Source organism: Xylocopa sonorina, chromosome 2 (assembly GCF_050948175.1).
Source record: "Xylocopa sonorina isolate GNS202 chromosome 2, iyXylSono1_principal, whole genome shotgun sequence".
Lineage (NCBI taxonomy): Eukaryota > Metazoa > Arthropoda > Insecta > Hymenoptera > Apidae > Xylocopa > Xylocopa sonorina.
The window spans coordinates 12,738,144-12,761,579 of NC_135194.1; the positions used below are offsets into that span (position 1 = coordinate 12,738,144).

The 23,436-nt window shown below is 37.1% G+C and overlaps 4 protein-coding genes across 12 annotated transcripts; 3 read left to right on the forward strand and 1 right to left on the reverse strand.

The window, feature by feature from the left end:
- The first annotated feature begins 253 nt into the window (after positions 1 to 253).
- Positions 254 to 2,297, forward strand: LOC143433097 (uncharacterized). The gene is made up of 4 exons (XM_076910228.1): positions 254 to 507; positions 629 to 1,481; positions 1,561 to 1,977; positions 2,048 to 2,297. Exons 1-4 carry the CDS (start codon positions 382 to 384, stop codon positions 2,074 to 2,076), a joined length of 1,425 nt encoding a protein of 474 aa, XP_076766343.1. The 5' UTR covers positions 254 to 381; the 3' UTR covers positions 2,077 to 2,297.
- Positions 2,298 to 2,450: 153 nt separating this feature from the next.
- Ufd4 (ubiquitin fusion-degradation 4-like) lies at positions 2,451 to 16,363 on the forward strand. Of its 9 annotated transcripts, none has more exons than XM_076909799.1 (22): positions 2,452 to 2,761; positions 3,402 to 3,447; positions 3,611 to 3,750; positions 3,828 to 4,062; positions 4,152 to 4,492; positions 4,605 to 5,658; positions 5,995 to 6,117; positions 6,907 to 7,300; positions 7,579 to 7,614; positions 7,844 to 8,110; positions 8,211 to 9,671; positions 9,748 to 10,034; positions 10,186 to 10,446; positions 10,540 to 10,747; positions 10,928 to 11,128; positions 11,554 to 11,810; positions 11,939 to 12,109; positions 12,233 to 12,448; positions 12,523 to 12,767; positions 12,889 to 13,459; positions 13,542 to 14,575; positions 14,698 to 16,363. In XM_076909799.1, exons 3-22 carry the CDS (start codon positions 3,611 to 3,613, stop codon positions 14,978 to 14,980), a joined length of 7,785 nt encoding a protein of 2,594 aa, XP_076765914.1. In that variant the 5' UTR covers positions 2,452 to 2,761; positions 3,402 to 3,447; the 3' UTR covers positions 14,981 to 16,363. The 9 variants fall into 9 exon arrangements, with proteins under 9 accessions (XP_076765921.1, XP_076765914.1, XP_076765920.1 ...); XM_076909800.1 differs by having other exon boundaries at positions 2,453 to 2,761; positions 11,951 to 12,109; XM_076909805.1 differs by lacking the exon at positions 10,928 to 11,128.
- A 173-nt stretch (positions 16,364 to 16,536) lies between these two features.
- On the reverse strand, positions 16,537 to 18,412 carry Mdh1 (malate dehydrogenase 1). The gene is made up of 5 exons (XM_076909813.1): positions 18,241 to 18,412; positions 17,682 to 17,877; positions 17,183 to 17,505; positions 16,740 to 17,114; positions 16,537 to 16,650 (listed from the first exon to the last, which is right to left on the reverse strand). Exons 1-5 carry the CDS (start codon positions 18,241 to 18,243, stop codon positions 16,546 to 16,548), a joined length of 1,002 nt encoding a protein of 333 aa, XP_076765928.1. The 5' UTR covers positions 18,244 to 18,412; the 3' UTR covers positions 16,537 to 16,545.
- Positions 18,413 to 19,609: 1,197 nt separating this feature from the next.
- On the forward strand, positions 19,610 to 22,828 carry Sac1 (phosphatidylinositol-3-phosphatase SAC1). The gene is made up of 8 exons (XM_076909965.1): positions 19,610 to 19,982; positions 20,094 to 20,185; positions 20,266 to 20,606; positions 20,695 to 20,806; positions 20,897 to 21,243; positions 21,327 to 21,704; positions 21,789 to 21,956; positions 22,050 to 22,828. The coding sequence occupies exons 1-8, from the start codon at positions 19,945 to 19,947 to the stop codon at positions 22,326 to 22,328; spliced, it is 1,755 nt and encodes a 584-aa protein (XP_076766080.1). The 5' UTR covers positions 19,610 to 19,944; the 3' UTR covers positions 22,329 to 22,828.
- Positions 22,829 to 23,436: the final 608 nt, after the last annotated feature.

Genomic DNA, 23,436 nt, shown 5'->3' on the forward strand with positions numbered 1-23,436 from the left:
TATCTTCCCTTCTTCTTTATCAATTTGTTGAATCAACCTCATCGTTTATTTTAACAAAATTTATAAATAATTTCGAATGCGTATACGTCGATTTCATTTTTGAATATTAATCTAGTATCAGGTTTTACCGCAAGATGTCGCTACCACGTGCTCATTTCGCGATTTGTTTCCTATTTGCTGCTAATAGAAAATTTGATCAAGATTTTCGTACTAACCACGTTGAGCAGCTTTGTTTTGTTTATCTTACGTTTTATAGTGTTTAGGGGCACATACGATAAAGAAGCAATAAAATACAGTTATTGAATAAGGAAGAAACTAAGGAAGTTAATTATTCAATGCTCCTTTTTAGTTTATTCATTTACAATAGAGCAATTATTATCAATGGAAGGTTCGAAAGTGGAAAAGAGGCTAGCACCGGACAGTTCATTTGAAGGCTTGTGCGTACCCATTTTAATAAAAGTCAACAAACACGGTTATGCTCACGATATTCACATCGATAAAAATGAGGTATAACAAATACGGATTTCATGTCTGTAATTATAGACGGATTATGAACTCGTAAAACGAAGATTTCAAGGGTCAGTCAGTACCATTTTTTCTTAATAACAATATTTCTATCTTTTAATAGTTTAAAATAGGCCGAGCAAGAGATAATGATGAAATCATTTTGGATACAATGATATCCAGGAGGCACTGTGTACTAAGATGCGAAGGAGACAATGAATGGGCTATTAAAGATTTAAGTTCTTCTGCTACATTCGTGAACAAAGTTCCACTCACATGTGGTATGAGCCAGAGGCTTCACCATGGGGATATTGTACAGTTTAGTCCATCCGAGGAATTTACATATATCTTTACTCTTGTTACTAAAGAGGAGCATACACCTAAGAAGCCTAAGTTAAATGAAGAGATATTAGACAATGTTCTTACAGAGCAAAAGACGTTTGCACAGAACCAAGAATCACAGAAAAAAGTTTTAAAGGACAAGCTGCAAACAAAACAGAAAGAACAGGTTGAATTGAAACAGCAATTGGAAGACCTTTTGAGACAACAGAGTATTACAAAAGAGGATACCAAAGATCTTAAGCAGCAAATTACAGTATTAGAAACTAGAATAGAGCATGGTAGTGTTCAAGAAGAACATTTGCAAAGCATGTATGCTGAATTGTTAGAGAAACTAGAAAATGAACGATTTCAATTTGAGAAAAAATTGAATGAAGAGAAACAGAAATGGCAAGAAGCATTGAACATAACTAAACTTGAAAAAGATATGTTTGAGTTGAAAATGAAAGAGCAAATGGAAAAGTGGAGAGAAGAACAACAATCTGAATGGAAAAATGTTATGGAAACCAGAGTTAAAGAAGAGAAATGTATACAGGCTCAACTGTTAAGTGAAAAGACAGTTTTGGAAGAAAAATTAAAACAGACAGAAAAAGCTTTGAAAGAACAAGAAGCCAAAGTAGATACAATACAAAACAATGGTACAAATTTTTTTTCATAGTAAGAATATATTAAGCCCTTTAATGAATTTTCATAGATTAATTACATTTTTGCCAACAGTTGCTGGTCCTTCTGATAATATCAACGAAAGCTGCATATTTTTAGAAATTATAAATAACCCTTCAGAATTTCAAATCATTGATACAATAGATTTAACAGCTGCTTCTCAGCTTACAGTAGATATTCAAGAACAAGAAAGTGTACTTAATAAAGTTAATGATATAATGGATGAACAGTTAACGTGTACCATATGTTCAGAACTATTTGTGAAAGCAACAACGTTAAATTGTATGCACACGTTCTGCCACCATTGTATCAATTCCTGGTATAGAAAAAAGAAAGAATGTCCAGTGTGTAGAACACGAATATCGTCCATGAATAGATCGATAGTTCTTGATAATTTTATTGAAAGTATGTTAGAAAATTTATCTACTCGGTTTAAAGAAAGAAGAAAAGAAGTTATAGCAGAAAGACAAGGTAAGCGTGAACGCTGCAAGTATACGATAATGTATAAAAGTACACTACTTAAACAACACTAATGTTTTAGCAATGGAGCGCAAGAAAAAGATTCATTGAAAGATAGGAAGAAATACAATGTAACTTAATATTTTTATAATGATAGCAAAATAACAGTATGTTATATCAATGCGTACAATTTTACTAGTTCTTGTCAAACCAATAATTATACTTGATTCTATTAAAGTTCTCAAGTATTAACATTATTAAAGTAAGACATAATGCTGAAAATGTACAGAAAATGTATGATTTATTTTTGTTATAAATTTAAAAAAAGAAATCGTTCCATTTTTATTATATGGTTCTGATACATAAATGAATGTCGCTTAAATTTTCATAAAAGCGCGGGTAGAGATGGGACAAAGGTGCCCTCTGGTAGCGCAATATCAAATTATCGTCGTATTATAGTAATTGTAATTGTGTAAGATTCCATGAAAACCTGCCAGCAATCGTTGGTCGACGTGCGCACTTATGGAAACACGACTTTTAGAGAGTTGCGAGTTGTGATACTGAACTATACTGAACGTCGTGTAAATGGCGAAATATATACTACGACACTAGGGTAAAGTGAGATCTTTTTGTGCGGAGGAGTGCTTCATCGGTCCGTTGGTGCGATTAACTTTTCGTGTCGCTGACGGACCAAGCACGGCGATATCGTTACGTTGTTTTTCGCCGTGGAAAACGACACGTCTTTGGAAGGATGGCGACTTGACCCCTTCCGAATAATGGAATACTGTGCACAACGGTACGTTTCCCTGGTGTAAGCAGGTCGTATCTACCACACTATAGATAATTATTTCTTATGCATATTGAATTCATGATGTGCACCTGCACAGCAACTGCTCCTCTAAATTCCCTGAAGGTTACACGGTGTTATTAAGATAGTGTCACGCTTACAGCCGTCGTCATGACAAACTTTTTTTCATCTTTCTTTGTGTTTCGACGATAAACATAATTTCACGATATTTTGCTGATAACCACGTGTGTATATTTATTATACTCAATAATTTACAGAATTGCAATTTCCAATTTCCAATTTACTTTACAGTGATATTTGTTTAGTTGAATTATTCTAGAATTCCTGTCTTATTAGCCACAAAGAAACTAAGGAGGGAGAATGCTGTCAATGTAATTCTTAATATAGACGTATCATAAAAAATTTTGTTCATTTATTTTTGTTCCTTTGTATTGTTCCTGTTAGTCTTTCTGTAAATTAAATATAGTATGTTTTAGACACTATCTAATGACATTGCATTATTAAGTAGGATTAGTTTTGCATTTATACTTTGTGTCTACATATATATATATATATATGTATGTATGTTATATATTATATACATGTATGTATATATCATACTTGAGACTTATTTTTGCTTTGTTTCCAGATTGTCAGTTTGAAATATATTTAATTGGTGCTATAAAACTTGCAAGGTAAGTTATCTTCTAAAACAATGAAATTTTTGATCAAAATTTTGCTTCTTTGTTATCATATAAGTATTAAATTTATTCTTTAATTTTATTTGCGATGTTTCATCTAATAAGACTTATATATTATTTTCATATAATATTCACTTATTTTGTTTCATAACTTAAGATGGCTGATGTTGATCCCGAAACTTTATTGGAATGGCTCAGTATGGGTCAAGGAGACGAAAGAGACATGCAGTTAATTGCTTTGGAGCAATTATGCATGTTGTTGCTTATGTCTGATAATGTTGACCGATGCTTTGAATGGTACGTTATATGCGTTTATGATATCAATCTTCTTAACAGAATGAACTGTAATATTATTATGTTATTGTTTATTTTAGCTGTCCTCCACGCACATTTCTTCCTGCGCTGTGTAGAATCTTTTTGGATGAACTTGCACCAGATAGCGTTTTAGAAGTGACTGCTCGAGCCATTACATATTACTTTGATCTTTCTCCGGAATGTATACGCAGAGTAATAGCTATGGAAGGTGCTGTGAAAGCAATTTGCAGCCGGTTATCAGGAGCTGGATTAGGTTCTAGAACTAGTAGGGATTTGGCTGAACAGTGCATAAAGGTATTGTATTATTTGATTGCTGTTAATTATGTATATGATATGTGTATTATAACAAAGAAGATATTAATATATTGATATTTATATCGCAGGCATTAGAACTCGTTTGCGCTAGGGAAGCTGGTGCTGTGCTTGAAGCTGGTGGCCTTCCATGTGCTCTATGTTTCATTCGAGAACATGGAGCTCTTGTACACAGAGATACACTGCACTCAGCAATGGCTGTGGTTACCCGTTTATGCGGAAAAGTAGAACCTCAAGATAAATCCTTGCCAGATTGCGTTGAAGCGCTATCAACATTACTTAGACACGAGGATGCACATGTTGCTAATGGAGCACTTCGTTGCTTCGCATCATTGGCTGATAGATTTTCACGTAGAAACACAGACCCTGCTCCATTAGCTTCTCATGGACTAGTGTCTGAACTCTTGTACAGGTAGCAATTTTTGTTAACTATTTTATACAAGTATTTGTTTTAAATGTATCGATACTACACAGGCTATTCGAAAATACTCCATATCCTAACTTCTATTTACGTTCATTTACAGACTGTCAAATGCAGCTGGGCCTGGTACAGCAATAGCAACTACTTCTGGAAATCCCAAAACACCACCGCCTTCTACTACAGCATCGACTATTCCTACCCCTGAAGCGAACTCTTCCGCATCCGTTTCCACCATAATTAGTCTTTTATCGACGCTTTGCAGAGGATCGCCTACAATAACTCATGATTTATTACGTTCTGAGCTGCCAGATGCAATTGAGAAAGCTTTGAAGGGAGACGAACGATGTGCACTCGATTCTATGAGACTGGTCGATCTACTACTGGTATTGCTCTTTGAGGGAAGATCCGCATTAGGTCGGAATACTAGTGGTGGTCCATCTGGACCTGTATTACCGCGATTCAGACGACCAGAAAGCGCCGGAGAAAAGTCTCACAGACAATTGATTGATTGTATTCGTTCGAAAGACACGGATGCGTTAATAGAAGCCATAGATTCTGGTGGTATTGGAGTTAATTTTATGGATGATGTTGGACAAACATTACTTAACTGGGCGTCTGCTTTCGGGACGCAGGAAATGGTTGAATTTCTGTGTGATAGAGGAGCGGATGTTAACAAAGGTCAAAGATCGTCTAGTCTGCATTATGCTGCATGCTTTGGAAGACCGGCTATCGCTAAAGTATTACTTAAGCATGGAGCAAATCCTGATTTACGGGACGAAGACGGGAAAACACCACTGGATAAAGCTAGAGAACGCGTGGACGAAGGACATAGGGAAGTCGCGGCTATATTACAATCTCCTGGCGAGTGGATGTTGCCTAACCAAGAACATCGGAAGTTAGAGACAGAAGCGGAGTTCACAGAGCCAAAAGGTGATCCTGAGATGGCTCCGGTATATCTGAAAAGATTGTTGCCTGTATTTTGCGCAACGTTCCAGTCATCTATGTTGCCAAGCGTTAGAAAAGCTAGTTTAAGCTTGATCAGGAAGATGGTACATTATATACAGCCGGAGTTACTCGTTGAAACGTGTGGTTCTGATAGAACCGGAAGTTGCGGTGCTATGCTCGTGGAAGTGATCGCCAATGTATTGGACAACGAGGTAAACCTACGATACGTATTTTTATACAAATTTATTTTATTTTTTCTTTAGTTAAGATTATAAATTTGCATCTCTTAAAGCTAGATTGGCCGTAATCGTTTAGTGCAGTTTTATAGCCGAATAGTAATGCAGCGACTAATCACTGATTAATTCCTTGGTTACATAATATAGGAGCTAGCCTGGCTTTGAGGTGCAAATATTTTTAGGACCTGTGTAAGATGGATATAAATTGTTATGATGAGATTAATTGATGTTTTTTTGAAATCTTTAGTATTCATGCAGGCAGACAGGCAGCTAAACAGACAATGCTAGTGATTTAGTTAAGATTGTTCACAGGAGCTTGAGATAAAAGCACCAACACCACCACCTCCGCCTCTCAAGCCGATAATTGGCCCAAAATTGCGTTGCCTCGCATCGCGCAAGCATTCCAGTTCCCTGAACTACATTGTTGATAAGACGGTAACGTCTGTTGTATATTTGCCAGTCTCTAGTTGAAACATCTTTTGTGCCCCCCTCCCCCACCCCCATACGCTATTCATGAAACCTTATTTTTCTTTCTTTACTGATTTCATTAATAATTATGCAAAGATTCCATTAACATAACGTACTTATGACACAATTCATATAAAGCGTGAGATCTAACAAACGTGCGCATGTCTTACATTCCTTTGCTGAGAAAATTTTTTATTTATAACGTCTTGTATGAATACTATGAACACGTATCCACGTAATATGGAGTAGAGATTTTTGAATTATATGCATTGGTATATATATAGAGTCCATTTGCAATTTGTTCTATAGAACAGAATTCGACATAAGAGGACAATTGGGGTACAAATTTCGTAAATAATAACAGCAAAGGACACACGTAGACTTCTCAGTGAATGGCCAGTGAAATTGCTCTAAACAGAGCTGGTGTTAATCATGATAGATTAGACATGAAGCTGGTTGTCCACTTGTATTGACTGTCTGCCTGCTGCTGATGGGATTAATGGGCATTTGCTTGTGATTTCGATGGATCGCGTAATTGTTTTGCGTAATAAATATGATTTGTGCTGTTATATTCGTGCCATTCGCAATATGATTAAAAAAAAAAACCATAGATGTTACGTAAGAATCTATGTAGCATTTATTTCACATTGAATTAAGAGAGAAGAGCCAGAAATCTTTGTTTGAGTTAACTGGACGTTTAGTCCATATTAGTATGGGATCATATTTAAAACGTGTTCTTTATTTTAATCTTGATAGGAGGATGAGGACGGACACTTAGTGGTTTTGCAAATGATACAGGATTTGATGATAAAAGGCAAAGATGAATTTCTAGAACATTTTGCTCGTTTGGGAGTCTTTTCAAAAGTCGCAGCATTGGCTGGGCCGCAAGAGACTGCCCCAGAGCCGGAAGCAGAATCTAATCAGTCGGAAGAGCAAAGAATGGAAGACGCCCGAGAACTTTTGATTGGAAGAGCTTACCATTGGCGAGATTGGTGTATCTGTAGAGGACGCGATTGTCTGTACGTCTGGTCCGACGCGATTGCCTTAGAGTTATCAAACGGAAGTAATGGATGGTTCAGGTTTATACTAGACGGAAAATTGGCGACGATGTACTCTAGCGGCAGCCCAGAAGGCGGAACAGACACAACAGGTGCGTTCCTCCTTTTTCTTTTCTAAATATTAACACATGAAAATTCATTACCTATGTTTCGTCCACCTTGCCACTGTCTTGTCAAAGTGTTTCTTTCACCTCCACATGTACACACGTGTACACGCATACAAAGCAAACATACAGACACACTCTTTGCGATAGATAAATTGACTCTATTCAAGACTACTTCTTTTTTATGTTATATCTTTTCATTTGTGATTAACTTTTCGCAACGGGGAATAGTTTAGTAAATAACTGGTTTTACTAACTGCCTACAGGAAAAGAGAGGAACACAGAGTCGCTTACCACCGAAGGTAGGTACAGACATGTCCAACTGTTCTAGTCGCGTACGCCAATTCCTACCCTCCAGTGTACGTGACATGTACGTCAGTCGCATGGATATTTCCTTTATTTCTGCATGACCTAAAGAAAAAAAAAAAAAAACATTATTTCTACCACAACATTATTCGGTTCATTAAAAATTTTCACCCCACTTGTTGGTTCTATTAACTGCCTTAATTACTGGAATGTATACTTTTGCAGAGAATCGCGGCGAGTTTTTGGAGAAATTGCAAAGAGCTCGAAGTCAAGTAAAACCAAATTCTGTGAGTCAACCTGTACTGTCACGTCCTGGTACGACCCGCTTGGTTGTAGGGAATTGGGCATTATCCAGTAGAAAAGAGAGCGAATTATGTATACATAATAGCGATGGGCAGCAACAAGCGACTATTTTGCGAGAGGATTTGCCAGGATTTATTTTTGAATCAAATCGGGGTACTAAACATACATTTACAGCAGAAACAAGTTTAGGTGTGTATTCAGTTTTCACCAAGTTATAACATCAATAAAATGTCTATAGAAATAAGACAAATTTCATATGCTACAACTTATTACTTTTTATTATCACTAGGTCCAGAATTTGCAGCAGGCTGGGCTGGTAAAAGAGGAAAACGATTGAGATCGAAAATCGAAGCTATCAAACAGAAAGTTAAAGTACAAGCTCAGGATATCTACGAATGTTACTTTAAGGCTGCCCAAGCTGCACCGCGTGGTGTTGTCGCTAAACTCGGAGTCATTGTCAGTCAGATAGAGAAGGCTTGCCAAAAACAACAGTCGGGAAATCGGGAATGGCGCAATATATTACAAAGCGCGCTAGAGGAACTTAAAGATCTGTTAAACGAGGAAGGAAGAGTTTCTGCATACGAGCTTCATTCCAGTGGTCTTGTGCAAGCTTTACTTTCGTTATTAGCGGCCCCACCTGGGCCGCAACCGCCTACATTACGAGCAACGAAACTCAGAATGCAAAGAATAGTAGTGTTCAAGAACTGTTTCCATTCGAAGGATGCCAATAAGGAGCATAACTCTGCTAAAATTCTAGTCCACAAGTTGGTTTCAGTGTTAGAATCTATTGAGAAATTACCTGTCTATTTATACGATACACCAGGTTCGGGTTATGGTTTACAAATTTTAACGAGGAGATTGCGATTCCGATTGGAAAAGGCAGCCGGCGAGAGCTCCTTAATTGATAGATCTGGTCGTAGCTTAAAGATGGAACCACTGAGCACTATACAACAGTTGGAAAATCATTTATTAAAAATGGTAGCGAAACAATGGCACGACCACGATAGGTCAACGTTCACATTTGTTAGGAAGTTAAAAGAAGGGAGTAGAATACCCTTCAAGTACCAATACGACTTCGACGAGAACGGATTGTTATATTGGATCGGTACAAATGCGAAAACTTGTTCCGAATGGGTTAATCCCGGTCAGTATGGTTTAGTTGTCGTTACATCGAGTAACGGAAGGAATCTACCATACGGTCATCTCGAAGATATCTTAAGTCGCGATCCGTCTGCGTTGAATTGTCATACAAACGACGATAGACGCGCATGGTTTTCGATCGACTTAGGGGTCTGGATTATTCCGACTGCCTACACATTAAGACACGCAAGAGGATATGGTAGAAGTGCTTTGCGAAATTGGATGTTTCAAGCATCAAAGGATGGTATAATTTGGACCACTTTATACGCTCACGTAGATGATTCATCGTTGAACGAACCCGGGAGCACAGCCACTTGGACATTGGAGCCTCCATCTGATGAGTCTCAAGGATGGCGTCACTTACGATTACAACAAATCGGAAAGAATGCTTCTGGTCAAACTCATTATCTGTCGGTGTCTGGTTTTGAAGTTTACGGAGAGGTTACAGGAGTTTGCGAGGATTTGGGACGTGCAGCTAGAGAAGCTGAGGCTGGTGTTCGAAAGCAACGAAGATTGATCAAGTCTCACATGCTTCGTCATTTCGTCGCTGGCGCTAGAGTGGTCAGGGGTTTGGATTGGAAGTGGAGAGATCAAGATGGTGTTCCTCCAGGTACGTTTCTCATAAATTGGAATAGATAGATGGAATGTTATTTGTCCTCCCTAACAAATTTCCTTTATCATCTCAGGTGAAGGCACGGTAACTGGGGAAATGCATAATGGTTGGATAGACGTAACATGGGATCATGGTGGTTCCAATTCTTATAGAATGGGTGCAGAAGGGAAATACGATCTGAGATTAGTCGGTACAGGTCTTGATACAGATAGCGGGATAAAAAGTAAAAGTAATAGCGGTGTTTTAAATGGACGAAAATCTAGTAGCACTCCTAGTTTACCAGATTGCACGGATAGCGCAATGCGTGGTTCAGTAGCTTCTACAGATCAGGCAGCAAGCGCGGATAATTTGGCAGCTAAGGTATAATTGAATTTTTATTGTTATTTATATATAGAATAGCGTGTTTTAATAATATTATTTTCCGCATAAAGTAAAAAGCATTGATGCGTGTTGCTATAGTAGGGAAATCGGTTGTATAATTTAGTATAAATTTTGCATTTACGACAAGCAGCAAGCCGCTGAATCGATAGCAGAAAGTGTGTTATCGGTTGCTCGTGCCGAAGCAGTTGTTGCTGTGACGGGTGAGGGTGGAGCAAATTCAACGGGCGAGCTGTCCGTTGTGTTACATCCTAGGCCTGACACTACTGTGACAAGTGATCTGGCAACAATTGTTGAGAGTCTTGCCCTTAACACTGATTGTCCTGCCAACAGTAACAGCAACCGTGCATCTAGTAGTTCGAAACCACTTTTTGCGACCGTGCGAGGAAATAAGGTGTGAAATACGCATACTTATTAAGGAGAAAAGATTATGATAATATCTAGCGTGTTTGTTGGTAGAGTTTAAAAATCTAAAATACTTTTACAGCCAGGGTCTGGTTTATTGAGTCTTGAGGCTACCGAGATGTTAGACCGTGTCAGAGAAGGAGCTGACAGATTACGCAATAATACTAATAGCTTTTTAAGCGGAGAGTTACTTAGTTTAGTGCCTGTTAGAATCAGTGTGTCGGGTGAACTAGAGGAAAATTCACTAAGGATTAAATCTGTTCAAAGGCCTCACTCCGGAATTACCGATGGTATGATTGTAATTCTTAATCGTGTTTCTTAATCATTCATTAAGTCTAAACCTGTTTTATAAAAAGGAACTGTTCATACAACTCAATACCGGAAAAGTGTACATTTTTGCTTTTTCGTTATTATTTACAACCTTTTTTTTGTAATTAATGACAAAACTAAGTGTGTTTCCTCTAAACTAGCTGCCAAAGAATGTAGTCGGGACAAAGAAGCTAGTTCGTCTACGCAAAACGCGACAGGCGGGTGTCCTGTTGTCGTTACCAATCCTATGTCTGTATCTGTTCCCAACCTTGCTTGTTCTGATGCTAATAATACTTTGGAACCAACAACTGCTACTGGTTTATTGGAAACCTTTACTGCGATGGCGCGAAGGCGAACATTGGGTTAGTGCCCATGTACTGTTGCTTAGCAGTATTTGCATATTAATACTTTAATTTTTAATTAATTAACCATTTAATGTTTCCTCTTTTGTACCGAATTAAGTTGGTCAAATTTGTCTACGTGTCTTTTCTAATAGATTGTACTATGTTCAATGAGTCCAATCAGTAGTTGTAAACAAATGCATGTAATGATTATTCAAGTGGGATAGGAACAACCACGGTTAACTAATTAGCTCGCGTAAATATATGTAGTTAGTTATATAGAAGGTAATTTTACTGTTTAATCCTGATTTTCAGGATCTTTGAGGCTACAAATAGTTGCATTTGATCATTCATATCAACTTTATAGATATTTTGTTTATTTCTACTAACTCGACTCGTTGAACGTGTTGCAACAGTTAAAATTGCTAATATGGAACGTTTTTTAGGACCTACAGGTGGACAGCATATTGCTTCAAATTCTAACACTGGTTCAAATTCACGCGGACCTAATTGTGTATCGAGTTTAGTACGGCTTGCCCTCAGTCCTAATTTTCCTGGCGGATTACTCAGTACCGCTCAAAGTTATCCAAGCTTGACCAGCAGCGGTCAAGTGGCTGGCAGCGGTGTTACAACAACGACTGGGCCTGGTTTAGGACAAGCACTTACAATGTCATTGACTAGTACAAGTAGCGATAGTGAACAGGTAAAATTTCCTAATATCCAATAAAAAATTGTTTAATTCTTAAGATTGTTACATCGATTTTCATACGATCCAATATGAATATAAAATCTTGAAGTGTAGCATATGATTCTATATAATGTAATAAGCAGTTATGGCTGCAGGTTAGCCTTGAAGACTTTTTGGAATCTTGCGGAGGTATTGCAAGTTCTAGTGCTAGTGGCGGTAGAACTACAGGTGGACCAACACTTTTAACTGAATTGGAGGATGATGAAATTGGCGTTCTCGAAGAGGAAGAGGACAATGATGAAAACGATCAAGAAGTATGTTAAATATTTTTTTATTTTAAAATATCTCTTTCTCTTTTTCACGCCTTATCCATATAATTATATTTTTTTTGGAAGAAATGAATATTTATTTTCTTTTCTTCTCGTTTCTTTTTGTAGGAAGACGATGAAGAAAACGAAGAGGAAGGAGATGGTTGCGATGGTGATTATGAAGAGGTAATGGTAAGTCGCAATCTTCTAGCGGCATTTGTGGAAGAAGAGGCCCCTCAAAGTAGTAAGAGACGGGCATGGGATGACGAATTCGTCCTAAAACGACAATTCTCGGCTTTGATTCCCGCTTTTGATCCACGACCTGGTCGAACTAATATCAATCAGGTAATTTGAACGAAAATATAAAAAGGTGCAATTAATTATAACTGTTGTTATTACTATTATGAAATGCTTTGTAGACAACAGATTTGGAAATTCCACCACCTGGTAGTGAAACGCAGTCAAATACGCGATCAGGTTCATTGCCAACGCCAAGGCTCTCTTTAACATTGAAAGGACCGGGACTTCCGGGAGTGTCAGACGTTGAACTTCCGCTTACGGAACCGCACGCCAGTATATTCCAACAAGTACAAGAATTAATGCAATTGACAGAATTGGGTAGTCGTCAAGAAAAATTAAGGAGAATATGGGAACCAACATACACGTAATTTATCTTTTATTTTTAATTCATGTAAAAATGTGTCACACGAGTAGTGGTGAATCACCCTGTATAATTAAAAATTAAGGGTTTATAAGTGTGTATAAACTTGAACTTTGTTTTATAGTATAACGTACAAAGATGCAAAAGACGAAGAATCATCCGGAAGAGCAACGCCAGTCGTCACATTGTATGCTCGTAATGTAACACAGAATTCCTCAGTATGTACTGTGGAGGATGTGTTGCAACTTTTAAGACACGTTTATGTATTGAGCATTACTCGTGACGATAGTAAACACATCGATTATGATGAATCTGAAGAGTCCACGTGTTGGGTTCACCCAGATGACTTTACCTCGAAGAAGATCACAAACAAGATAGTACAACAAATACAAGATCCATTGGCATTAGCTGCTGGAGCTTTGCCGAATTGGTGCGAGGAATTGGCAAGAAGTTGTCCATTTTTGTTACCATTCGAAACCAGACGATTATACTTTAGTTGTACCGCGTTTGGAGCATCACGATCCATTGTCTGGCTTCAAACGCAGAGGGATGCCGTTCTGGAGAGGCAAAGGGCACCAGGCTTAAGCCCACGTCGAGATGATATTCACGAATTCCGTGTGGGCAGACTTAAACACGAAAGAGTCAGTGTACCTAGGGGAGAGAAATTATTAGACTGGGCTGAACAAGTAATGAAGGTGTGTCATTGTTTAATTTATTAGGATTAATGTCAACGAGGTCTGTATCTGACAAGAGTTGGATTTTTATTTCGTGTTGTAGGTACACGCAAGTAGAAAGAGTATACTAGAAGTTGAGTTTGTTGGCGAAGAAGGAACTGGTCTTGGTCCAACATTAGAGTTTTTCGCGTTAGTTGCTGCTGAATTGCAGCGTAAAGACTTAGGTTTGTGGCTATGTGATGACGAAGAACCGTCTGATACGGAGCAGTCTCGAGTATCCGGGGATCAGGTTCGACCACCGGGTTATTACGTGACACGACCCAGCGGATTATTCCCAGCGCCTTTGCCGCAAGATTCTGCGACTTGTGATCGTGCCATTCGGTACTTCTGGTTTTTGGGCGTGTTCTTGGCGAAAGTATTGCAGGATAATAGATTGGTAGATTTACCATTGTCCCGTCCTTTCCTAAAGTTGATGTGTCACGGAGATATCACGAACAACGTGAATGAAAAAATTGGTCTCAATGGCGTGACTCAAGAGAGTATGTCTTCAAGTATGTCGAGCAGCTTTATTTCGGAAGAGGGTGAAGCAGATACGACGTATTCGTTAGAACCGCCGTCTTGGTACGCTGGGCTATTAGACATCGATGATCTTGTACTCGTCGATCCAGTTAGGGGTGAATTTCTGAAAGAGATACAAACGGCAATTACTAAACGTGATAGAACGCTTTCCGACGGTCGTAATTCTGGCGAAGAGGAAACATCGATAAACATCACTCATCCATCTGGAATGTCGGTGCCGATCGAAGATTTGGCTTTAACAATGACTTATTCACCGAGTTCTAAAATATTTGGATACGATCAGGTAGAATTAGTAGAGGGTGGCGCAGAGATTTCAGTCACTATGGAGAATGCAAAGGAATACGCTGAGACGACGATTAGTTACTGCCTCGATCGAGGTATCGCGAGGCAACTAGAGTCATTCAAGTCAGGTTTTTCTAAAGTCTTCCCGATGGAGAAACTTCATGCTTTCAGCCCGGAGGAAGTGAGAGCTATGCTTTGCGGTGAACAAAATCCACAGTGGACTAGAGAGGATTTGCTCAATTATACTGAGCCAAAACTGGGTTACACAAGAGAAAGGTAAAAATGTTTTACAGACGAAGGGTCGGTGGGAAAAAATAATAAAAATTCAGTCTTTTATAATCTTTCAGAAAATGAGAAACAAAGTTTCACAAACAATTACTTCTTTTTCATTATTACAGTCCCGGTTTCCAAAGATTCGTCAACGTTCTACTGTCGTTGACTGGTCCGGAGAGGAAGGCTTTCTTACAATTCGCTACTGGATGTTCAGCTTTACCTCCTGGAGGATTATGTAATTTGCATCCTAGATTGACTGTTGTACGAAAAGTAGACGCCGGTTCAGGTGGTTATCCCTCTGTGAACACTTGTGTTCATTATTTAAAATTACCGGAGTATCCTACCGAAGAAATACTTAAAGAAAGACTCTTGGCAGCGACTAGGGAGAGAGGATTTCACTTAAATTAATCTCAGTTTTTGTCCAGGCAAGGAGTAGCTATGATAATAACATGTAATCGGAAATACTCGCTCTTTAAAACGTGCGAATCGAACTTTGACCCACAGATTAAATCGTGCAATTTATGCACGAAAGCCGAGTCAGGCCTTGATGTTATTTAAAAAAAAAAAAAAGCTAAAACAATTGTTCGATAAGAATCGGTACAGGTTTACAGGAATGATTTAACGTGTAACCTGGAACGGAAAACATTTATAATATACAAAATTGTTTTAACAAAATTTGCTAGGAATTCAATGTATTATAAATATTTAAATATGTAGTTTTATGCGTTGGCGTGTTTAAAAATTCCTATAGTTCGATAGCAATATGTAAATGTAACTAACTACAAAAAAGAAAAGTTACATTGTTCTGTTACTTTATGTTACGAACTTAAATTTTCTTAATAGGAAAACGATCTTAGGTTAACACATTAAAAAGTATCTTGAAAACCAATAGTAAACTACTTTAATCTTGCAAACAGCAAAAGTATTTAGTTATAGCTTAACAACTGAGATAGATTATCCGTTCCAGGTATTGGCCATACATATATTATGAATTTTGTCTGAATACAATAGAAATTGTATTTTCTCAACAAATGTAATTTACACGACTGTTTTCAAGTATATTTGCTGTCCTTATGGAACGAAAACTTTACAGTTCCTCATTTTAGAACGAATGTCCGTATTGTCTTCTTTGTGAAGTATTGTTGTGCTTGGAAAGTGATTCATAATGTAAAAAAAAAAGAAAAAAACTGAAAAAAAAGCAAGAGGAGCACCTTCGACGAAAATTTCTATTTTCTTTATTAGATTGCCTCTGTGTATGGTACACGCAATATACAGCGTTATAGAAGCGCGCAAGATGTGAATCAAAATTGACTTGTGCAAAGTGCAAAGTTTTTTCTTAATCACAATGAGAATGATGTTTTTTAGCATCTAGACCAATTTTCACAGCTTCAAATGTTTGTCCTTTTAATTAAATATATAAACGTATCACCATACTTGTAAAGACACATGAGAGTGTCTAAATTATAACAGGCAAAAAGAAACAAGGTTACGAAGTGATCGAAAACAATTTTTTTTTTCTCTGATGAATAAAACGGTTCTGAAGACTTGGCAAGCTGAGCACTCTGCATCTTTGTACAATATGCTACTTAATGCTCACTCGATAATTATAATTATAGGCGAAAATCAGTATACTTGTAATAATAGTGTCTAGAAGAAGATATGAGAATAATATAAATGTGAAAAAGATTGATTAATGATATCGATATGAGGAATAGTTACTATTACTGTAATATAAATTATTATTGATTCTTGGGGAAAGAATAAAACAAAAAAAAACGTTATAAAGTATAATACGTTTTTCAATGTAATTTGTTAAACATAATATATTGTATATTAGATCTATGTGGATATCTTAAATTTATGATAAGACAAACATAGTTTATATATGTATTAATCTTGATCCATAACGTTATGCAATACTTTTCATTCCGTTTTTTTTATAATTTCGCTGCAACAGCTAAACTTGACTTTAGTCAGTTCTTTTCTTGTACGATACTAAATGCTTCTGCACGTTCCTCTTCCAATTCTTTGGTTGTGATGTCTAGTTTTGATCTGGCAATATCACTGATCGTAAGACCCTATAAAAAGTCGACGTAAATATAAATTATCTAAGCTCTTAGATTAGTTTCTGTTTGGCTCACATATAAAAAGGAAGAGTGATATTTACTTGAACGATTTTGTATTGTCCTTTTTCTATAGTGACCGGAAAAGAGAATATAAGACCCTTTGGAATGTTATAACTGCCATCAGACATCACAGCCATGCTAACCCATTCGCCGGGTTTGGTACCCAACCACCAGTCCCTCATATGATCTCCAGCTGCTTTGGCAGCTGACATCGCTGACGACAATTTTCTCATAGATATTACACTTGCGCCACGTGCTTGAACTTTTTCTACAAAGGTACCATGCAACCAATCATCGCTTACAGCAGATGGAACTGGCATGGTCTTGCCCTGGATAGTTACAGTTGCATGTGCAGCATCAGGATATAGGGTTGAACTGTGATTACCCCAAATAATAACATTTTTCACTTTGTCAACCTGAATGAAAACAATGTGAATTATCAATCATATTTATCATAAGTGATTTCCAAATACGGTATAATTACCGGTACAAATGAATACAATGCTATTTGTGCTTGAGCACGATTCTGATCCAATCTGGTCATAGCACTGAAATTTTCTTTTGGGATAGACGGTGCATAATGTGAACAGACCAAAGCATTCGTATTGGCGGGATTGCCAACCACCAAAACCTTAACATCCTTTCGAGCGTATTGGTCCAACGCTTGCCCTTGAACTTTGAAAATGTTCACATTACTTGCCAGAAGATCTTTTCTTTCCATTCCCTCTTTTCGGGGCATTGCCCCAAGAAGAAATGCTGCAGCTGCATCTTTGAAGGCTACTTCTGGTGAACATGTAGTAACAATCTCTATGAACAGAGAGGAGATACATATACATTAATACAATATACTTGTGCATTTAATACAAGCTAATAGTTAATTTATGTAATGATAATGTTACATAATATAATCTGGTTTCAGTTAGATCAAGTACATAATCTCAAAAATTTCATCTAGCATAATCATTGTAATTTCATATTTCTACCTCTTAGAAGTGGAAGAGCTAAATCTTCCAACTCCATAGCTACACCTGTTAAACTAGTCATTGCAACTTCAATATCTAATAAGCGGAGATTTATTGGTTGATTTGGACCGAAAACTAGGCCAGCAGCAAGCTGATACACTAAAGAATAAGCGATTTGCCCTGCTGCTCCTGTAACGACCACATTTAGTGGCTCGGTCTAGAAAATAAAAGGAAAAGCATAAATTCAAATGGTACAAACAGTAACTCAAAGACAAATTAGTTAATAATATCTTTATTCACTAATATAATAGTACATTTCTTTAAATAATTCATTTCTTCGATTTTAATTTCAATTTTCAGGGATATATAATGAAACGGAAACATTTTAACGACGCAGGTGGTTAGATTAGGTATAATTTATTGGAACAGTTAATAAACGATGAATTGAGAACGATATACGTTTTGATACTCTGTTGAAGGTCAAACGTAGGTTAAGCAATTTTTATATACGATACATAGTTTTAGAATAGTTTACATTATGTTTCCAATGGAAAATGATTGACGTGCGTCTTTGACTTACCATTTTTTAGCGTTAGTAATTATTTTTTAATAAGAACGAAGACAATTGTGGAACTCTCCAGGCAGAATGCGGTGAACGAAAAGTGCTGATCAGAACAACTGATGTAATAGCATGGACGGCAGCTGATCCGGAAGATAGATTAGAATTCGAATAACAACGCTGGAGGCCAAACTATCCTTCAACTATCAATTACGTTAATGTGGACTTAGATCGTTAAGAATATTGTATTATTTAATTTATATACTGTGTATGCGTGGAAGATGCAGTTTTTGGCTTACGTAATTATGATAAATGTACTGAAAAAATGTCTATATTTTACGTGAAATATTTTCTAAACCACGTTCCTGCTTTTTCAATCCGAATGCAAAGTAGAATTTCATGTTACTGTTTTTAGCAGAACCAATTTAGATAAAAGGGAATGCTAAAAGAATATTTGCATTTATTTTGCATTCGTTTTAATGTTAAATGCATACTTTAAATGTAGAATAATTCTTGCGTAAGATTCAAAGATATCGCGTATAGAATTTTGAAAATTTATTCAAACAGAGAGTGTACTCGTAATGCATTCCATTTTACTGCCATCTCTCCAACGACGGTACAAAGTTAGTGATTAGTGTTCAAATAAACAGAATGATGATACATAATTTGGAGATGTTATATATTGAAATTATTTTATTACGTTGCTATTTAAATTGTTTTAATATGCTCATTGCTGTTGCTTTACGTTTGAAATTATATTTTATTCGAATAAAAATTATAATTTTCTTTCTAAAATTTCTTTTTCATACACGTGGCGCCATCTCTGTGAAAAGTGCTCAAACTGTTCGCACATCGTTATCGACAGCGAAGTGAACTACTGAAAGACTCGTGGCGCCATCTCTGTGAAAAGTGCTCAAACTGTTCGCACATCGTTATCGACAGCGAAGTGAACTACCGACCGACTGGTGGCGCCATCTCTTTACAGAAACTGGAACTAATTCCTCGAGTAGTTTCAGCACTTTCCACAGAGATGGCGCCACGGGTAACTCGAAGAAAGTTTTGCAGAAATAATTTTAATATTTATTTAAATAAAATGTAATTTCAAGCATAAAGCAAGAGGAGGAAATTTTTACTATTATATAAACAGGTAATTGCATTTAAAAATTATTTAATGAAAATTTTATTTACGTCGAAATCGATAGAAAGGTCTGTCGAATGGCTCGGTTACGTGCGTAGTTTCGTCGCTGCTGTGTTGTGTTTTGCTTCGCGTCGAGAACGAGTTGTGTCTAGTGACATTTGAAATTGATTCTAGTGGCAAAATTCTAATCTGAGAAGAGTTAGATTATTCATTTACTGACGTGGTGTCGTCGCTAAACACGAGAGTCGAGAGATGTTGGCCACTGTGACGGCCGATAATTTCACCATCTGCTGCGTCTGACGCAGTAGCACCACTCCACGACGGACAGTGCTGCGAGGGAAAGGTTATACGTGTGCGGAGGTTACTCCGATTTTCACAGATTTCGATCATGCCAATTCAAACACCGAGTTGACAACAATCCGACGATTAACTCGTAGCTAAGTTTACGTCATAATCAACTTCGCGCTTATGTACAGATCACGATTTTCATTCTAACCGTAGTTTGTTTCGTTTCGCGTTCTATCTCTCATTTATCAGTCTGTATTTTCTGCAATACACGCGTCGCAACAAATTTATTCTGTAACAATATGAAGTTGCACACAGATGTATATGACAAATTATATTTGTAAGTATTTACTTCAATTAGTTTCTCAACGATATTCGCACAGCTGATACTCGACTCAACAGCTGGGCGTTGTTACCCTTATCTCACTGATAAACTACTTGTTCGTTTCAGATACATAACACCTGAGAAGTTCTACGTCGAGCCTGTTGGAACTAAAGTGTTGCTTGTCGTCGATAGAGTGAGTCAGCAAATTTATACGCAAGGTAATTAGTTATGAATATTTTGCTCGACGTTATCGCAAGGTACGAACGATTGTTGAACATAAGTTTCGTCGATGTTCCAGCTGGCACGGCTAGTCAAATTCCATCGACTGCAAGTCGTAGGAAGATATGGGGTATAGTAGGAACGATAAGGATGTTGGCGTGTCGTTATCTCATAGTAATAACAGATTCTGTAGAAATTGGAACCATAGCCGGTCATCAGATCTTCAGAATAGTTTCAACCGAAGTTATACCCTATACTAAATCTTCCCTTCATCTTAGCGAGAAACAAGTGCAAAATAATTCGACGTACGTCGAAATGATTAAGTCTGTGTTAAATACGCCATACTTTTACTTTAGTTATACGTATGATCTTAGCCATACGATGCAGAGACTTCACAATACACCACCTGAATTTTTACAGGTCATTATTACTATTCTTATTGCTGTTTAATATAAGTGATTGTATATATATATTTTTAATAATTGCTACATTTTTCTTTGTTATACAGATGCCACTCCACGATAGGGCGGAACTTAGATTTGTATGGAATGCTTATCTCCTACAAGACCTGACGTCAAGACCTGAGCAGCATAAGTTTTGCCTACCTATTATCCATGGATGTATCCTTTGAAGCGAAACCAAGATATGAGACATTTATAATTGTTTCTATATATATTTACGCATGTATATTTACCTTAATGCCTGTTCAGTTGTGTCATTGAACACTATTACTGTAACTGGTAGCGTGACATTTAATTTGGGTGTAATATCCAGGCGCAGTGTACATCGTGCTGGAACAAGATTATTCTCACGTGGTATAGATTCGACCGGTAATGTTTCCAATTATGTGGAAACGGAGCAATTGGTTGAATACAACGGACATCGTATGTCATTCGTACAAACGCGTGGCTCTATTCCTTTGTTCTGGTACCAGGCGCCGAATCTAAAATACAAACCTAAACCTCAGTTAAGTACTCACGAAGATCATCAAACCGCCTGTGCTCGACATTTGGAGACCCAAATATTCCATTACGGAAAACAAACTTTGATCAATTTGGTAAATCAATGGAAAATCGTACAATGCCACGTTCTTTCTTTGACCAATACTAGTCTCGCTTAAATGTTGTAATTTTTATACAGATCGATCATCGTGGTCCAGAAGCTGTACTAGAAAATGCATACCGCAATGTGGTACAACGAATTAACAATGAAAACGTTCGTTACGAAAGTTTCGATTTTCATGCTGAATGTGGGAGGCTAAGGTGGGACCGATTGAACGTGTTACTCGATCGATTGACACCTGAATTAGAGCAGATGGGTTACTTTCTGTTGTTGGAAGACGGTACATTGTTCTCTTCTCAAGACGGGGTTTTTCGTACCAACTGTATCGATTGCCTTGACAGAACGAATGTTGTTCAAAGTATGATTGCAAAGAGGGTTCTTAATGATGCGTTGTCGAGATTACAAATCCTTCGGAAGATCGAAGATCATCCCAGCGTTGAAGAACATTTCAAACGGGTGGGAGTACAATTTTAATTGCGAGTTGTGTAATAGCTTGTAATATTTCTGCGAACTCATGCCTAATTCGTAAATTAATTTTAGGTTTGGGCTGACAACGCGGACATAATAAGTATTCAGTATTCAGGTACGGGTGCGTTGAAAACAGATTTTACGCGAACTGGAAAACGTACCAAATTGGGCGCCATGAGAGACGGCTTGAATTCTTTAACAAGATATTATAAAAATAATTTTACCGATGGTTATAGACAAGTACGTATCATTTCCTCTCTTTCTCTCTCTCTCTATATATATATGTATCTCTCCCATATATGTATGATAAATTCTATCATTTTTATTCGATAGGATTCGTTGAATTTATTCTTGGGCCGTTACATCGTGCAAGATGGCGAATGCACATCAGTTCAATGTCCTTTAGAATCGGAAAGAAACTGGCGTTACGCTACATTCCCGTTGGTGCTACTCGTTGCGTCGTCCATGTTGGTCGCGCACGTAATACTCCCTTCACGATATACCACCGAAATTTTATTGTACATGCTGTTCTGGGGTGCTATGGTGGCTGGCACATTCGCAACGATAATTCATCACGGCAAGCAGTACGTCGATAAACCTAAATTGCTTTAAAGAAGCCATTTAGTTCAGGTAGCCTATAATATTGTATTATATTTTTCAAAGTGGGAGGCGTTACAATTTTTCCATTATTCCTTGAGAGTAGAATTTTTAACGATAGGGAACTTTCAACACATTTTTCTGTTGTTAGGGTAATAACACTTGAGAATAGTCACGAGGGGCATTTTGTACATTCGAATTTATAAATTCCAGCTTTTTGCACGTGTATTGTCGCATTTGTATGTTTTGTGAATTATGGATGTAATTAGTATTGGTGAGGCAAGTGTAGAGAAATCGGGCAAATGTGTTCTTATCGATGTATATAGTTTGATCGATGGTAGTTGATATTTCCGATCGGTATACATTGTTAATCTCTTGCATTTTCGGCGTAGAATGAGGTGCTCTACTCGTGGGTCGTATATGTTCATTCTTTTGTTAGCTTGATACGTTTTAGAAAAATCTTGTAAAGTATTGTAAACAGTTTAAAATTCATAATAAGGTTTGCTCTTACAAAGAATGATTAATCTAAAACTTGAAGTTCTCGTCCATGTGATAGTAAAACTATCGTGAGGTGCTTCCGAGTGCAAGATTTATCAATATACGTTAGAAATAAAAATCACAGAATAGAAAATTAGATTTGTGTTTAACGACACTCTAAAACATATTATTATTAACATATATATTGATAAATTTAATTATCCAAAGCAACTCGTGACTTATAGTTTCACTTTCAAATGGATGTTCCTTTGGATCCTAAAGAGAATTGATTACTTGAAATTACTTTTGAATTGTTTATTCTACAAGCACAAAGAATGATTCTGTTTGATTCTGTTTCAAAGATGCATTCGTTCTAAATTTATTATGTTTTAATATTTATTTATTCAGTATATAATGCATTTTTAATGTCTGCAAAAGGTACAGGATGTTTCATTGGGAAACGAACCAATGCTTGTACTATATATATTTTTTTTTTTAAATTGGGCAATTTTTATTTCGTACAAAGAATAGTTTACGTGTAATTTCAGGTGATCGAGGTAGTTGAATCAACCTATATAAAATCAGCCCGCATATAGCGCTTGATATTTACCGTCCATAGATTACCTGCGATTTTATTAACTATTTT

Bases quoted from the DNA above. Each gene is read 5' to 3' on its own strand.
- LOC143433097 (XM_076910228.1), top strand. From the start codon at position 382: ATGGAAGGTTCGAAAGTGGAAAAGAGGCTAGCACCGGACAGTTCATTT. The intron at 508-628 runs GTATAACAAATA...ATCTTTTAATAG, and splicing joins TTCACATCGATAAAAATGAG to TTTAAAATAGGCCGAGCAAG. The intron at 1,978-2,047 runs GTAAGCGTGAAC...CTAATGTTTTAG, and splicing joins AGTTATAGCAGAAAGACAAG to CAATGGAGCGCAAGAAAAAG.
- Ufd4 (XM_076909799.1), top strand. From the start codon at position 3,611: ATGGCTGATGTTGATCCCGAAACTTTATTGGAATGGCTCAGTATGGGT. The intron at 4,063-4,151 runs GTATTGTATTAT...TTTATATCGCAG, and splicing joins TGGCTGAACAGTGCATAAAG to GCATTAGAACTCGTTTGCGC. The intron at 9,672-9,747 runs GTACGTTTCTCA...TTATCATCTCAG, and splicing joins TCAAGATGGTGTTCCTCCAG to GTGAAGGCACGGTAACTGGG.
- Mdh1 (XM_076909813.1), bottom strand. The intron at 17,115-17,182 runs GTAATTATACCG...GTTTTCATTCAG, and splicing joins CATTGTATTCATTTGTACCG to GTTGACAAAGTGAAAAATGT. The intron at 16,651-16,739 runs GTAAATATCACT...GACTTTTTATAG, and splicing joins GACAATACAAAATCGTTCAA to GGTCTTACGATCAGTGATAT.
- Sac1 (XM_076909965.1), top strand. From the start codon at position 19,945: ATGAAGTTGCACACAGATGTATATGACAAATTATATTT. The intron at 20,607-20,694 runs GTCATTATTACT...TTTGTTATACAG, and splicing joins CACCACCTGAATTTTTACAG to ATGCCACTCCACGATAGGGC. The intron at 21,957-22,049 runs GTACGTATCATT...TTTATTCGATAG, and splicing joins TTACCGATGGTTATAGACAA to GATTCGTTGAATTTATTCTT.